The 17,145-nt window shown below is 40.8% G+C and overlaps 1 protein-coding gene across 3 annotated transcripts in view; it reads right to left on the reverse strand.

The window, feature by feature from the left end:
- The window catches only part of LGI1 (leucine rich glioma inactivated 1), a 40,693-nt gene extending 24,465 nt beyond the window's left edge, over positions 1-16,228 (reverse strand). For 2 of the 3 annotated variants that reach the window (XM_055255136.2, XM_055255126.2), the window contains exons 1-2: positions 15,722-16,228; positions 15,249-15,320 (exon numbers count right to left, since the gene is read on the reverse strand). In XM_055255136.2, coding sequence (XP_055111111.1) covers positions 15,249-15,320; positions 15,722-15,936 — 287 coding nt within the window. In that variant the 5' untranslated portion in view covers positions 15,937-16,228. The remainder of the gene's footprint in view (positions 1-15,248; positions 15,321-15,721) is intronic. The other variant, XM_055255147.2, reaches the window with a different exon arrangement.
- Positions 16,229-17,145: the final 917 nt, after the last annotated feature.

The following is a 17,145-nucleotide window of genomic DNA, read 5'->3' on the forward strand; positions in this document are numbered from 1 at the left end:
CGTGCGGAATTTGCCCTCTGCCCCAGTTCCATGGGAACATTTGAGGTTTCTCCTCTTTTTTTAGGGAAGCATTTTCCTAAGAAGCCAGGCATTTTCCCCTAGAATTTTGGTGGAGGTGGACACAGGGGTGTGCCTGATCTGTCTATACCCTCCCCCAAGGGCTGTGCACTTATTAATTCAGTAAGAAAAGGGGCTGTGGGAGGAGAGGGGAGGATTTTTTCTTCTGCAACCACGGGAGTATGTTTCCTTACCAGGAGGGAGATTTAGAAAAATCATTTATATGAACTATGAATTCCAGGCAGGTACTAGCTTATTCTTTGAATAATGATCTTTGCCTTCATAATATCCTACATGTCATAGACTCCTGCCTGGATTATCTTATTTGGTCTTTAGAACAACTCTGTGAAAGTAGTAAAGCAGGTAAGATGTACTTGACAGAAGAGGAAACTGAGGCCCAGAAAACTAAATGCTTTCCTTGAGGTCACAGGGCCCAAGACCCCCGGTTCAGTACACTTTTCCACACAGTGAGTGGCCTCTCAGCATAGGTCCCAGGTCACATAATGACATAATAACCACGTTCTGTCGAGCAGCCATAATAACACCACTCAGCTCATATGGATTTAAGAAATGTAATTAAACAATAATGCCTTTCTTAGAGGAGTTAATTAATCAGAGTAAGCAGTCTTAAAATCACATCCAGATAATATCAATCTGTGTTTTTCAAGTAGAAAGTTTAAAAATTTTGAACACACTTTGTGAGGTTTTTTCAGTTTTTTTTTTTTTTTTTTTTTTTTTTTTGACAAAGTCTTGCTCTGTCATACAGGCTGGAGTACAGTGGCGCAATCTCGGCTCACTGCAACCTCCGCCTCCCTGGGTCCAGCAATCCTCCCACCTCAACTTCCCAAGTAGCTGGGACCACAGGAGAGCAACACCAAGCCTGGCTAATTTTTGTATTTTTTTTTATAGAGACGAGGTTTCACCATGTTGCCCAGGCTGGTCTGGAACTCCTGGACTCAAGTGGTCCAACTGCCTTGGACTCCCAAAGTGCTGAGATTACAGGCATGAGCCACCGTACCCAGCCTTGAATACACTTTGGTGAATTCTGTTTATAAATAATATATGCTCATTGTAGAAATTCTGGAAAACACAGAAAAGCTTAAAGAAGAAAATGAAGTGCACCATAATCATACTACCCAAAGACACTGATATGCATAAGCATAATACATATATGATATATACACATATGTATTTATAAAATTGATGTAATATTATATCATTGTGTATCCTTTTCATTTGCTTATCATATCATGAACAATTTCTCATGACAATCAATTTTTCAAAAATATAGTTTCCATAGATGAGTAAGTTTTGTATTATGGATATATCATGAAGTAACTTTTTTTATTATTGATTCCAATGTTTACTATTATAAACATGGTTATACCATACTCATATATAAATATTTTTCCTACCTCTACTTATTTCCTTATGATAGACTTAGGATACATTTCTAAAAGTACCATTATTAGATTATAGAAGGGTTTTAAATCTTTAGTTTTTACTGCTGACTTGTACCAAATTACACGTCCAACTCTGAGTAAGGAAGTGCCTATCTGACCATATCCTCACCAACAGTTAAAATTATCATTTTTATTTCTCTATGAAATCATGTCCTTTGACCCCTTTTGTTGCTTTCTAAGTACTTTTGATTAAGGATGTTACTTAGTCTTTCCCTATTTCTTTTGATGCTAAAAGTCTTTTCCTACTGATTACCAATTTGCCTTTTCATTAATGATTTTTAAGATATAGAAGTTTAAATTTGTATTTAACAAAATACATCAACTCCTATTATGTATTATTTCTTCGCTTTTAATCTTTTTTTTTTTTTTTTTTGAGACAGAGTTTCACTCTTGTTGCCCAGGCTGGAGTGCCATGGCACAATCTTGGCTCACCACAACCTCCGCCTCCTGGGTTCAAGTGATTCTCCTGCCTCAGCCTCCTGAGTAGCTGGGATTACAGGCATGTGCCACTGTGCCGGCTAAGTTTTGTATTTTTAGCAGAGACGGGGTTTCACCATGTTGGTCAGGCTGGTCTCGAACTCCTGACCTCACGTGATCCACCCTCAGCCTCCCAAGTGCTGGGATTACAGGCATGAGCCAGTGCGCCTGGCCTGCCTTTAATCCTTTTTTTAAAAAATTATAAATTTGGGGGGTGCAAGTGCAGTTTTGTTACATGGATATATTGTGTAGTGGTGAAGTCTGTGCTTTTGGTGTAACCATCACCCAAATAGTGTGCAATGCACCTGTTAAGTATTGCATCATCCCTCCCTTCCTCCTACACCCCCACCCTTCTCAGTCTTCAATGACTATCATTCCACACTTTATGTCCATGAGTACATATTATTTAGCCCCCACTTATACGTGAAAACATGCGGTATTTGACTTTCTGAGTTATTTTACTTAAGATAATGGCCTCCAACTCATCCATGTTGCTGCGAAAGACATGATTTCATTCCTTAAATATCCTTTCCTGTCTTGAGATCAAGGAAATATTGCCTACATCTTCCACTTAACATTTTCTTTTTAATATTTAACTCTTCAATACATTTGGGACTTACTTTTATGTATGATGTGAGGTAAGACACAGCCTTGATATTTTCTAAATATTTACCCAAAGCTTTCTGTTGAATAATTAACAGAATCTCCCCTATTTGAGTATGTGATAGCCTTCAAATGTCTGGCACATTTTTTTTTTTTTGGCATTTTCCAAGGATCAGATCTTCGATTTATTTTTTATTCCCACTGTTTTCTAATTTATTATTTTATCTTTTCTTTATTGCTTTTCTCCTGATTTCCTTAGGATACTTATTAAGTTTAGTGCTCAATAATATACTTTTATTCTTCCTGATTAAAAAATGAAAGTATTTGGAAGTGGAACTTTACCTTGTGTAATACATCCAGTAAGTTTTGCTCCATACTCATCTTTTAAAATTGCGTATTTGATTTCAATGGGAATTTAGAATAATATTCTTAAAATTCCCTGTAATTGTTTTTTTTAAAAAAAGCTTTCATAATTTCATTATTAATATTGCTCCGGGATCAAAGGATGTGACCTGTAAAATGCTAACATTAAGCTCTAATTCCTCCAGATTTCGCTGTCTATAGGGACGGGTCATGACTAAGTGACACTTTCACACCAAGGTCATAAAGCTATTAGGACACACAGAATTTACTTCAAAAGGAACGGAAAAGTAGGCAACAGGGTTAACATGGAGCTCAGAGTTCAGAGGGAACCAGGGCCAGCAACAGAGAAGTAAATGAAGAAGCAAAGGATCTAAGAATGAGGATATAGCTACAGGGGGTCAAGGGTAAGGCTGCCCAAGTTCCAGGTAAGTGGCCAGAGATGGGAATGCATAAGAGCGAAAGGACTGGGCAGGCTCATGTGTTGGTGCTAAGTCTGGTGGGCCACTGAGGTGGTTTCCTGCCCTGGGGCCTCGCCTCGTCAGAGGCCAGGGAAGCAGCACACTGAAGAGGGAATCAGGAAGCCTGGGTCCTAATATAAATTTGACCATACATTCTGTGTCCTAGAGCATACCACTTTTCTCTATGTTGTAAATCGAGGAGACTAGACTAGCTCATTTGTGAGGTCCCTTGTAGCTCTAAAGATATATGAGTCTATGCTTATAGCACTGCAGCCTTCATTCATGGAAGAGTAGGCATGTGGAATCTGGGGAGCGGGGAGGCTGGTCTGCAGATGGCTGAATGGTAGGGGGAAAGGTGACTCCTGCTAAGAAAACTTCCCATTGTCTGAAACTAGACTGCTCATTTGGCCCCGTGCCAGGCACCCTGGCTGTAATGACATGTACTTCTTCAGACTCTCTCCAGTCACCTGTAATATCTTGATTGCCATTAGAATTGGATCTGGCCCATGAGTGGCCTACATCCCATCTTCCAGCCTGGAGCAGGTTTTCCTGGCTATGGAGGGGAGATGATCTAGGGGGTTCTTCCAAATGATTTCCATCCGCAAAAACCACTCTGATTAAGAAGGGAAAAGTGAGTAGCCAGCGCCTGGTTGTCACTTGGAGAATGAATTGATTCGATTCAGAATAGAGAATCAGGTTTCTAAGCTTGTAACTGCCAGTTATTATTGTATGTTTACACATTAAGTAGGTAAATCTGTTTCATCATCTGTTAAAATAGGATTGAGGATGCAAAAAGACTTCCTGGATGATTTTAAGAATTATGTGAGATAATGTGTATGAGCATGTCTCCAATGCTTCTGCCAAGGAATAGCTAAGCAAAGAGCACAGACATCAAATGTCAGAGCTGGAAGAGCTCCTAGATCTAGGAAAAGAACACATGTTTTACTGCTAAGGAAACTCAGGTCCCCTGAGGATGTCACCTGCCCCAAGAAGACTTTGATGGACATCTCCTAGGATATTAGGCAGGACACGGACAGTGTGTACAAACATGAGTGTGCACACTCCCAAGTGAACATGGGTTTTTTTGCATATCTATATGTATATGTAAATGAAAGAGCACAGGATGCACAGGTTATAGCCGTTGGAAGATATGAAGGGACAGCTGGAGGGGCTTGCCAAATTGCTTAGAGCTGGCTTTGCTTAAATGATTCAAACCCTTTGGTTTTTACTAGTATTCTCTTTTATCCAAAAGAATAGAGCTGGTTAAATGATAATTAATAATAGGCTGATGATTCACTTTAGTTAAATGCACACATTATAAGTGCATATGCCATGTGAATAATTCACATTTGAATATTTAAAAATATGCTCCTAATACAGAAAAGCATTAAAATTGGAAGCATCACACACAAGTACATTATTTGACAGTTCTTTTTGACTCTCAACCTTGAAAATTCAGCTGATCCTTAATTAGATTACCAACTCTTCAACCTGGATTGATTGGAATAACCTTAATTTGATTCCACACTAATCTGAGGGTTGGGGGTACTCCAGAGAGATATGTAGTCCAACTCCTCTTTTTACAGATGAGGAGACTGAGGCTGGCAGAGGTTAAGTGACTTAACCAAGGTCACATCTTTTGTCAGTGGTGGGGCTAGGATTAGGATTTGGGTTTTAGATTTGCAGGGATGTCCTTGACATGCACACTAGTAAACATTTGAGCAGGGACCCTCTCCTTTTGGAGTAGTAACCCCCATTTGGTAATCCCCAATCCTCCTGGGATTATCTCTCATCCCAGAGCAGTGAAAACTCTTCCTTTCTAGGAATTGGCACAACTAATCAGCAACCCACCCTCCCCATGTGTTTATAAAATCACTCTGGATCTGCCCGGTCCTGGAACATCAAGGAGAAGGGCTTACTCCATGCCAGGCCTCATCTTCAACAGCTTGACATCTGATTTTAATCCTCAAATGAACACTAAGATGTAGGTTTTATATTCTCCACTTAAGAGATAAAGAAAACCAAGGTGAGAGAGGTGAAGTGATTTGAAGCTTATAAGTGGCAGAGCTGGGATTCCAGGCTTAGGCTTGCTCTCTCCCTCCCCGACTTCCCCAGGACTGGTGAGCGGCCATGAGGAAGCCAGCTCCCTCTTTTTAGTATCAGCTCTGCCCAGTATCTGCTGCAAACCTACAACAGTCTTGCCCAGAATTTCCCAGAGTGTATTCCCTGGAACGCATGATATTCAAAGGGTTGAGAGGTTTATGTACACAAAAACTGGCAGATACATTTAGGAAAAGTGGGTTAAAGAAGTTAATCAGGGTTCTTAACTATGCCTTTTCTATCCTTAACTAAATTGAGACTCTTCAAAATGGAATTAAATATACAGTTTCCTGATCTCATTGATAATGGGATTCTTTTATCGTTGAGCTTCCTACAAAATGAATATTCCGTGGAACATACCCAGGGAAATGCTTGTTTAGCCATTTAGAAAATAGCTGTGATGAAACCTGCTCCAAATAAAAACAGTGAGAGTGTATATTTACACTCAGAAGACTTTTCCTGTTGAATGAGCTGCAAGCAGTCATCTCCTTCCTCCCAAAGATGGAGATCTACTGGGAGGTCCCGAAAGAAGGGGTATGTGCTAAATTGCTTCACCAGGTAGAGAGCCTACTGGGGAGACTGACTCCCAGAGGTCACATCAACGAATCCACACTAACAAAATGGTCTCGAGTTGCTCCTTATATGGAGACAGACCGTTTAATGTATCCATTAGGATGAGATTCTTTCCACCTGCGTATCCTTTGCTATCCAGCCTCTCTAGAATGAGGTGGGGTATAAATAATTAAGCTAAAAATAAAATGAATTATCACATGCATATATTCCCAAAGTACTGTATGTTCCATAGAACCAATATTCTATGGGATGTTAAGAAAAGTGAAACAATTTTGAATAATTTCAGAGATGTTTCTATGCCAAGGTAACTTCATTGTAAATAACCAAGCAGGGATAGAACATGCAGTTTCCCAAATTTATCTGAGCACAGAACTCTTTTCTTTCAGGTCAACTGCTCCACAGGACACAAGTTTAGACAACAGTAGTCTAAGGTGTAACTTTAAAGTAAATAAGGCCTTTTTCTTTTGCTTTTTTCTTTTCTTTCTCTCTCTCTATTTTTGTTTAAGCAAGGAGATCAGAGCTTACACATATAAATGAGAGTTGCAACCTAGGGAAACTAGCTGCTCTTGCCAGCAATGCGGCCACTCTTTTAAAGGGCTTTTGAAACTCCTTTCAGTCATTGTCTCCAGGAATTAGGGCACATTCTCCTGAAAACCCTTGTTAATGGCAAAGGTTGACCCTTTGAGAGGGAATTTGATTTTGGGAACAAACCTATGCAAAGTGAAGCATGATGATTCATGTTCAGGAGGAAGTAGACAGAAGTGGTTAAAAGTGAGGACATGGGTTTAAACTCCAACTCTGCTACTTAATAGGGGTGTGACATTGAGGAGGTTATCTTTTAGGACTCAGTGCTTCATTTGCAAAATGGAGATAATTATATCTACCTCAAAAGGTTACCATGATGATGACATTAAAAATGACATCTATAGGCCAGGCACGATGGCTCACGCCTGTAATCCCAGCACTTTGGGAGGCCGAGGCGGGAGGATCACGAGGTCAGGAGATCGAGACCATCCTGGCTAACATGGTGAAACCCCGTCTCTACTAAAAAAATACAAAAAAATTAGCCGGGCGTGGTGGCGGGCACCTGTAGTCCCAGCTACTCGGGAGGCTGAGGCAGGAGAATGGTGTGAACCTGGGAGGCAGAGCTTGCAGTGAGCCGAGATCGTGGCACTGCACTCCAGCCTGGATGACAGAGTGAGACTCTGTCTCAAAAAAAAAAGAGATCTATAAAATGCTTAGCACCAAGCAATACAAAAATAACTAATGCCTCTAATAAAACCTTGCCTGGTTTTATTGCATGGCTTGTAAACTGGCAATGAAGACAATTCTCAAAGGAGGGTCCAGAAATCTTTAGCCATGGAAGCACACTTGGGCAAAATCTATGGCCCTCCATGAAGTCAAGAGTTATTTGTATGTATACAATCTAGTTTGTATTTTTTAAGATTTATTGCCTTTTGATCACATTTTATACATGCAAGCACCTGCCATCTTGCTATATAAAAATGGGCCTAACAATTTTTTTCCAATCCTTGCTCCATGAGAGGGATACTGAAACATCATTTTATCATCAACCACCACAGGGAGAGCCTGGTAAGGTCCCTTTGGACCTGTTTGGGAGATTGGGAACTACAATTATTGTATTAATAACCTTATAACAGCCGGTTTCATATTATGAGGTTCTTTCAATGAACAACCTAATGTATTGGTTTGTTAGAACTGATTCAATAATCTTTGTCCATTTCTTCTTTTTTTTTTTTTTGAAACGGAATCTTGCTCTGTTGCCCAGGCTACAGTGCAATGGCGCCATCTCGGCTCACTGCAAGCTCCGCCTCCTGGGTTCACGCCATTCTCCTGCCTCAGCCTCCCGAGTAGGTGGGACTACAGGCACCCGCCACCATGCACGGCTAATTTTGTGTATTTTTAGTAGAGACGGTGTTTCACCATATTAGCCAGGATGTTCTTGCTCTCCTGATCTCGTGATCCACCCTCCTCAGCCTCCCAAAGTGCTGGGATTACAGGGGTGAGCCACCGCACCCGGCCATCTTTGTCCATTTATTTAACCATGCCATTTCTGTATTATATTAAAGTAACCGTAGAATACAACAGAATTTTAAGATAGGAAGAGACCTTAGATGTAATTGAATGCAAGGGTCTCAAAATAACAACTTATGTTCGTTTGGTCTCTATCCTGTTTAAAAATCTACTTCCAGATTTCCACCTTCCCCTAAAAATTAGGAAGATAGGGCTCCACGTGCATGTACCACATTCCCATCAGCAATAGTCAGTTGGAGCAGAGGATGTCATTTTTAGGTAAGGTATGTCTTCTCTGGTTTACCTCAGTCACCACTACTCGCTGTTGTCTTATACTCAACTGCTTCCTTCATTGATCTTACCGCCCCAAACCCCACTAGCATTTGAGTTTCAGAACCACAATTTAATCTACCTCTAATATTTTATGCAATAAAAGCTGAGTTCCAGTGATATTTTGTGACCTACCCAAGGTCACGCAGCCCAATAGTGTCCAAACTGAATTTCAAACCCATGTTTCCTGATTTCTAGTTCAGGCCCCTTTCTATGCTACCGTAGAACCACTCATCTGAAGACTGCCAATGTTAATTATTTAAACAAAATCTGGCACATTTTACAAAATGTGGTGCCAGTCATTTTATTCATGAGGAAGAAAGGAGAGGGTTATGACTTTTTTTTGAAAGGTAAATGGTTCATGTTTCCTGTGAGAAGTATTTAAAGAAAAGATTTCTCAGCAAGTTCTGCTGGAGAACTGTGTGTAGAACCACAAAATGTTTAAAGCTGAGATTACCGGCAAACCCAGATTATACAATCAGACACTAATCTGATGTTATGGTATTTCCAGTTAAAGTGATTTTCAGATACTGTAATAAAGCTAATGTGTATTGAGTTACAGGAAACTTGCGAAGCATTTTTCATGCATTGTTTTACTTAATCCTTACTGTAATTCTGTGCAATAAGTACTATTGTTCTTCCTCATTTTGTAGATATAGATATCAAGACTTGATTAAGCTTGCCCCAAATCATGCAACTAGGAAGCAGCAGAGTGGGGATTTGAACCCATGCTTATCTGCCCACAAGCCTGTGTTGTCTGCCTCATTGCCAGCTCACCAGGGTCAGCTGTTTTGATATTACAGCTGATGCTGTAAAGCCCTTGTAGAAATTCTGTAGCCCGTATTAGCCACAGGATCCACAACCAGCAAGCATCACCATCATCACTAATCAACTGAATATCATTTTGAACAAAATGAGAACGCTTATCAAGACTACCTTATAATACATTTAAGCAGGCCAGGCACATACCCATAATCCCAGCACTTTGGAAGGGTGAGGTGGGAGGATTGTTTGAGGCCAGGAGTTCGAGACCAGCGTGGGCAACATAGCAAGACCTCATCTCTACTTACATAAAAATAATTTTTTAAATGAAACGAATGCATTCAAATACAGGCAAAGTATAATTTATCATATCAAGAATCACTACCAGCTTGGAGCTGCCATATCAGAGTGAAAAGTGACAGCGTGTCACTCATCTCTGTGTCCCTCACAAAGCCCAACATTGTATCTGCTACCCAGTAGAGCCTCAAAACATGTCTGCTAAAATGGGAGGCTTTTGTTTTCATTTTGTTGCTGCTTGCAACTATACAATAAATAAATACTTATTTTGGCTAAGCAGTACTTAAATCAAAAAGGAAATTATCTTTGTGTTACTGATTTTTCTTTTCATATTAATAACGCTTAACTAACATTTCCCTCTGGATATCCGGTCAGGCTGGATAAAGGAGCATCTTACCCTTCCCAGGACAGACTAGTCAGACTCTGCAGTCTGACTAAAAACCAAGGAGGCCAAATGTGAAGTCAGCGTGGGATAAAAGAGATTCAAGCAGTGGGTCTAAGGAAAGGCTTAGATGCTTTGCCTTTGAAATCTGGTATGCTGGAAATCTCTGCTGAGGAAGTTTGAATTCACAACTTCATGAGCAAATATCTCCTCGAGTTTTTTTAGTTCGGCTCACTTCCCAGACCTCCACACCATTAGTCCACGTGAACTCAGATAGGGTGCACCAAACATCAGAAAGAGTGTGAACACGACCAGCACTATCTGCTGAGGGTAACACAGGAGTCTTCAGCACAAAATCGAGGGTAACATAAACTGGATTCAACAAATACATGGGAAGCCATGTCTGAGCTTTTCTCTGGGACCACAAGCTTATTGGTGATCCTCCATGAAAGACACAAGGCAGATACAAGCACCGTAACTCTAATAAATGGCACACAGTGCCAGACATCAGTAAAATCTAGAGAATTTGAGAATCAACAGAGGTCATAGAATGAGATCCTGCAGACTTGTTTGGGCACGTGTGTGTGTGTGTGTGTGTGTGTGTGTGTGTGTGCAGAGTCAATGGTGTGAGGGATAACCTTGGACAAATAGAAAGGGCCAAACGCTATGGACGCCAGCTCAGGTGTCTGGACTTCCTCTGTTTCTAGGGAGTCATGAAAGCACAGAGAGCTGTGTCTCAGGAAAGGCAGCGCTAATGGAGATGGGTCAGATGGGAACTGAAAGCAGACAGTGAGGCGTGGAGGCTCCTGCCACAGCCTTTGAAACAGTGAATGAAATACAGCCTCAATGAAAGCAATGGTGCTGTGGTGAAGAGGAGGAGGCAGATTCTCATGCTGTCGGACATGATACTTGCCCAGGTGGTAGCGGAGAGTGAAAGAGAGGGGACAGGTAACTCTGAAGTTTCTTGCCTGAATAACTGAAAGGATGAAATACACTTTCAGAGAAAACATTTGTGGTGAGCGCTAGTTTGTGCAGTTACGATAATTAATCCGCTTCAAGTAACAAACCTGTACATGGACCCTCGAATCTAAAAAAAATTTGAAATTACTTTTAAGAAAGTAAAAACAAAAAGAAGTAATTAATTAAAAAGTTAAAGATTAGATCTATGGATCATTGGGCAAATTGTAGACAAAACAACCTAGATGACTGAAATTTTTGCTTTTTGGTCCATCATTGGGGCATCAGCTGGGTACAAACCAAAACATGCTCATCTATAACCAAGTAATAATTCCTCCAAAAACACCCTTGGCTGATAGGTTTGGCTTGAGTGGTCATTGAAGACTGCTAAATTGTAGGCTTGTAATATAAGGAGGAATAGAAAAAGGTAGCAATTGCTTTAAAGGTAAAGGAGGCCATGGATATTTTTTCCTGGACAGATCATATTTTGAAGGACTAATGATAAAGCCCTAGTAAGGATGGACTTATTCCTTCTTTTGTTCATGCCTTTTGCTTTTCCATTTGTTTTTAGTTTTTAATTTCTTATGGATCATGTATTTATGTGTTGATTGTGGATTAATTTTTAAAATAACGCTATTCCCCTCCTTTGACCCTGAAAGATCAATTCTGTCTTTCAAACAAGACCACATCCAATTGGAATACTATGAAATTTTTTCTGGTCACATCGGATTCTTTTCTTTTTTTTTTTTTTTTTTTTTTGAGACGGAGTCTCACTCTGTCGCCCAGGCTGGAGTGCAGTTGCGCAATCTCGGCTCACTGCAAGCTCCACCTCCCGGGTTCACGCCATTCTCCTGCCTCAGCCTCTCCGAGTAGCTGGGACTACAGGTGCCCGCCACCACGCCCGGCTAATTTTTTGTATTTTTAGTAGAGACGGGGTTTCACCATGGTCTCGATCTCCTGACCTCGTGATCCTCCCGCCTCGGCCTCCCAAAGTGCTGGGATTACAAGCGTGAGCCACCGCGCCCGGCCCACATCGGATTCTTATGTGCAGTGTTTTCGTTTTGTGTTGTTTTATTTGAGCATGATACTAAAACTACCCTGGAAATCACTTCCTGAAAATAGAACACTCTCAGGAATTACAGGGGTTTAGTTAATTAAAATATGTTATAAGTGGGTGGTGACGTGGCCACATTTTGTCCTCTTAAATTTGAATTTCACTTCCACCATGAGCCCATATCATTGGGGATTTCAGTCTGTAGTTGAGAAGGAACAGGGCTGTAATGTGTGAAAACACATTTCTCTAAACTGCATTCACTGAAAGTACCACTTTCTATCACTAAAAGCAAGCTAGAATGCATAATCGTTGTCACTGGTTATGTTTCAAAACCGGCCCTATGTAAAACATGAATGAAATTGCATTTGCTTGGGAAAGGTTTTTGTTGTTATGTTTAAAACCATAAATGAGATTTTTTTTAAATGTATTTTTACAACTAATCTGATGAATTTTTATTGAATAATTTTATTCTTCGTCTCTCCTCTCTATAGAATGTGAGTTTTTGTTTTTCTTGTTCTCCAACACAAACTGCCAGCCACGGCCTACCAGGATCTTTTCCCGAACACTGCATGTAACTTAAGATACCATGTCTGTTTTCCTCAGTACCCCAGACTGACATTTCAACAAGTACTTCTCATCATAGCTTTTTCAGAAGCTCTGAAAAAGCATCTGGGGGCATACTGACATTATCAGATTTTTAGGGTGGATGATGGAAACAGGACATTTGCTTTAACCCTTCCCAAAAACAAAGCAAGAAACCAACGAACTGTCTTCCTACATCAATCAAGCCAAATTGATTCTGAAATTTATCTCTTCACAGTGTATGATGGGTGAGTGTGGCAATTCACAATCACAAATGCTGTTGGAATTCATTGCAAAACTCAATGGTTTGTGCGATCTAGGCCTAATCTGGTGGTCCAATGCCATTGGTCTTCATGTTCCAAAGGGGGACTGGCAGCCCATATGGGGTTTTCAGGGCCCTGGACAGCCCTAGCTCACAGAAGAGACCTTTCTGTCTGGGATCCATGCATTCCCACAATTGTTATGATTGTTTCTTAGTTCATATTCAGAGCCTTCTCATGTATTTCCTACACACTGCACGTGAGTTTATTAGACCTTTTCCTGAGGATAGGAGGAAGCAGAGAATATTGGGCAAGAAGGATGGAGAGCAGTCTTCAGGCACAGGGTCCTGGAGATCAGGGACAAACTTTGGCCCCCGACAATTTTGCATAAGTTCAGCACTGGCACAAGTCTACCATGTTGAGGTTAGCCAATCTGAGTTAACCGAGAACACACAGGGCGAGAATTACTCGCCTTTTGTTATTTCTGAAACCTGAACTGCTTTTAGAAATAAAGGCTGGAATGTTCCATAGGAACTCGGAGCATGGGACACGGGCATGGCACACACTCGGTTGGGCTATTTAAAAACCAGTCCCTTGGCTTCCCTCTGTGATTCTAAATACGTGAAATCACATTACCCTGCAGCAGCCGGTAACTATTTCTATAACATTGTCCAGCATCTGTGCTTGCCGTGACTGGGTCCACCCAACAAAAACAAAGTGGAGATGTGGTAATTGATTAGGTTAATCACTCCAGGCTTTCTGTGCCACAGCTAATGTCCATCTAGTGTCTACTGACACTACTCCTGGAATTTTAAGGACTGATCTATGTAACTATCCTAGGGGAAGGGAGGTGCCTTAGCATATCAAAAGGATGCTTTTTAAATGAGCCATTTATTCATTTAACAAGTGAGCACCAGAAACACAATTTATCACTTTCTCAGAGACAGCAAATTCTTATCCTATGGAAGGATCCCAGCATTAGAGACTCTGCCCCTTTCTGTGGGAAAGAATCTATCTTTTTTGGATTTATTTGACGTGCTAACTAACACTTCCCCCAGTCTCACCACTAGCCATCAGTCAAATAGATAAACCCCTTAGGAATAGCTAGTCAATTGCTAATCATTTGAAGTCATCAGCCAGTAGAAGGACATTAGCCAACATCATTACATAATGTCAAAACAACTGATCAGGTCTGTGAATTCAATGAAACAGTCAAACCAGTTTAGGAATTTCACATAGACAAAACAATAAATGAGTGACTTTTAGCTTTTTAGCTTGGTGTAAAATTTTTAAACCCTGCCATTTATAAATGTGCAAGCATTTGGCATACCTTATGCCAAGTGTTTTATCTACTTAAACCTTGGAAGTATGTGTTCTCACTTCCATTTTAAAGATAAGAAGACTGAGGCTTAGTGAGATTTAGCAAGCTGCACAAGACTACATGTTTAGGTTCTATGAGTGGCAGGATGAGGTTTAAACACTTGTCTCTCCAACATCCGCTCCATGCTGTTTGCCTCTGTGTATGTAACTTCAAACAGCCAAAATGGCCAAGTAAGGCAAGAAAATAAAAAAAAATAAAAAACAAACAAGTGAAAGACTTGGGTCCTGAATCATGCAGTTAAGATAGCCAAGACTCAGCTGATCCACAATTGTCTAGTTCTGCCCATATCCGTCCAGCTACAAACCAAGTCTGTGACCTGATACCTGAGTCCTGGGAGACCTCTTGACCCCCATGTGATACCGCTGTAAGAACTAGGACTGCAATTGCCAAACATTACACATCAGAACAAATTTTATATGTTCCATTATGCCTGTGAACAGATCTGATTTCTTAGTCAAATATTATTTTTTTGAATATTTTCAGGCATAGACTGAATATGTGGTTCCCTTGTGGCCAACTCAAAACATATAGCAGAGAGTAATCCTTTGCACTATCCTATATTAATATTTTCTTTCCCTCCTTGTAAGGGAACTAGTTATAAATTAGATGAGATTAAAAAAACAATCTCTTGAGAATTGATATTTTAAGGAATTACCTAGAAAGAGCTGAAGTGTTTTTTTTCCCCACATGGTAAATCATACAGAGTAGCAGCCTGCCCCAGATCCCCGGAGACAACATCTTGAGCGCATATGTTATGCTGGGTTCTGTATTGACTAATTCAAAAACTCCAGGGCAAAAGAAGCAAAGTTCCCAAGTTAAAAATGAAAGTAAAATAGTGGAATGGAATTGGGATCATTGTTGCAAGATTCCAACAACTTCATAAATAGCCATTAAAGTAGACAGCATGACAGGTTAACAGATTTACCACTGTAAGAATCGACCTGCACTGTTGGTGTGAAGTCGCAAACAAACCCATCTACCTCTCACTTTACTGATATTCTGTTTTCTCAGAAATAGAATCACATTTGACAAAATTAATATTGAGATCATTTTACTAGAAGGCTTATCCAAATATATGCCATATTAAAAATAGTCATGATATAAATATTTCTCACAAGAGCTGCAGCGATGGTGTGAATAAAAAACTCCCTTCTGAGATTTCAGTAAAACCAGATCTCACAAAGGATCTGAAAGAAAACAAAAAACAGAAAACAAACAAACAGACACACACAAAGAGACACACACACACAGAACAAACCTTATGTTAATCCGGTTTAGCATAACAGTGACTATTTTGACACTATTTTATGAAGTACGATACTATTCCTTCCCAGATGAAGTAAGAGAAATGAATCGGCTACAGGTTTCTCATGATAATGTTCAGGGCTGGGGGTATCTAAGCATGTTCAGTAGCAGCTAAAAAAAATAAAAAATTCTAAATGCAGCAAATGTTAGCACTGTCAAATGGCCAAGCATGCAAGAGGAATCTCTCTCTCCATGCCCTTCTACAAATACATGCAAAGCCCCAAATCCACCGGCTGGAATTTTTAAATCGTAAATTAGATATCAAAATGCTTACGGGCCTTACAATGAGATAACATCAGGAGGAACGGTGCGTGGAATGGATCTGGCATTCTCACATAAAGCATTATCTTTGGTACAAGTACACACGGCAGGGCATTTTGGCTTCGCTGGTTTCTTCCCCTCAGTCAGCAAAAGCGCAGATAAGAGACATAGGAAATAAGCAATTCTTTTCAGGGGAATGCAGGCATTTCCCATCCTTTTGCTTCTTTCTGATTCCATGCAGTCGAGAAAATATCCCCAACCATGAACAGGGCTTCTGGAATTCAGATGGTGATTGTCTTGCTTTAAGAACAGGTCACATAGGAGTCCACCCTTTTCCTCTGCCTCTGTATCTCTGCTTTTTCAAAACAGAGACCTGCAGCTGATTCGTGAGCTTCTCCTCGCTCCAGCAATGCACTGCTCGGGGGAAGAGACCTGTGAGGTACTGTGAGATGGGAGGGATCCAACTGCTGGAGGAGAGAGCCGACTTGCATCACCACGAAAACACTGAGCACAGACCAGCCTTCGAAGGCAAAGTGAAGTGATGTCACAGAAAATAAACAGCTTTCTGCTTTCACCGGGAGGCCCTTTAATTGTTACCAAAAATAGGACGGCATTGTGTCTTATTAGTGAGTGGGTGGGCGGGTGGGTGGGAGCAGTCATCTTGCATAGGATGTCGGCAATCTCAGAAACCTCTGGGAGTCTGCTTTTCATGTAGCAAACAACCTAGTAAGAAAAACTAGCTTTGGAGCCAGCCCTGGCTGGAAAAAATGAAGTTAAATGAAACTCTCTCCGCAGTATTGGGCTAAAACCTTTTGCTGTTTCTTGCTGAGCCTACCTGGCTAATGCCATCAGTGAAAGACAAATCACAACAGATAAAGAATGTGGCTTTCAGGGGCTGAATGTGAGTAAATACTTTTCTGACACTTATTAACTGTCATGAATGATTGATTTTCCTATCTCCCCTGGGTCCCCCACGTAATTCATTCTCTCCTTCCATGACAAGGAAGGGAAACAGAAGTGCGGGACCCTCTCTGTGTATAATCCACCTCCCTCTCTTCTCCCACCCTCCCTTCTTTGGCAGTAGCACCAGAAGCCTGGAAGGAACTCCCTGCCAGCAGGAGGCGGCCAGCTCTAGCTTCCTGGGGCTTTGAAAAAGGCCTGGCTCAGCCCCGAGGCTGTGACATGGTGGGGGAAATGCTGGACTAAGAACCAGACACCTGGCTTTGAGAACCCAGGTCTGCTGTGAACTCGCTGAATCTATTCTCCTGTCTGTAAAATGGGGATGATAGTAAAGACATTCTAGAATTAAATGAAAATGATAGGCTATGTTACTCATGTACTTGATGTGAGAGGATGGGCCCTTGGAAAAGAAAATTCATTTAAAGAAGCATTCAAGAGCCCCTGGCCTTGGGGTGGGATAGTTTAGTCCAAGAGAGTAGGAAGATC

This window comes from Symphalangus syndactylus, chromosome 2 (assembly GCF_028878055.3).
Source record: "Symphalangus syndactylus isolate Jambi chromosome 2, NHGRI_mSymSyn1-v2.1_pri, whole genome shotgun sequence".
Classification (NCBI taxonomy): domain Eukaryota; kingdom Metazoa; phylum Chordata; class Mammalia; order Primates; family Hylobatidae; genus Symphalangus; species Symphalangus syndactylus.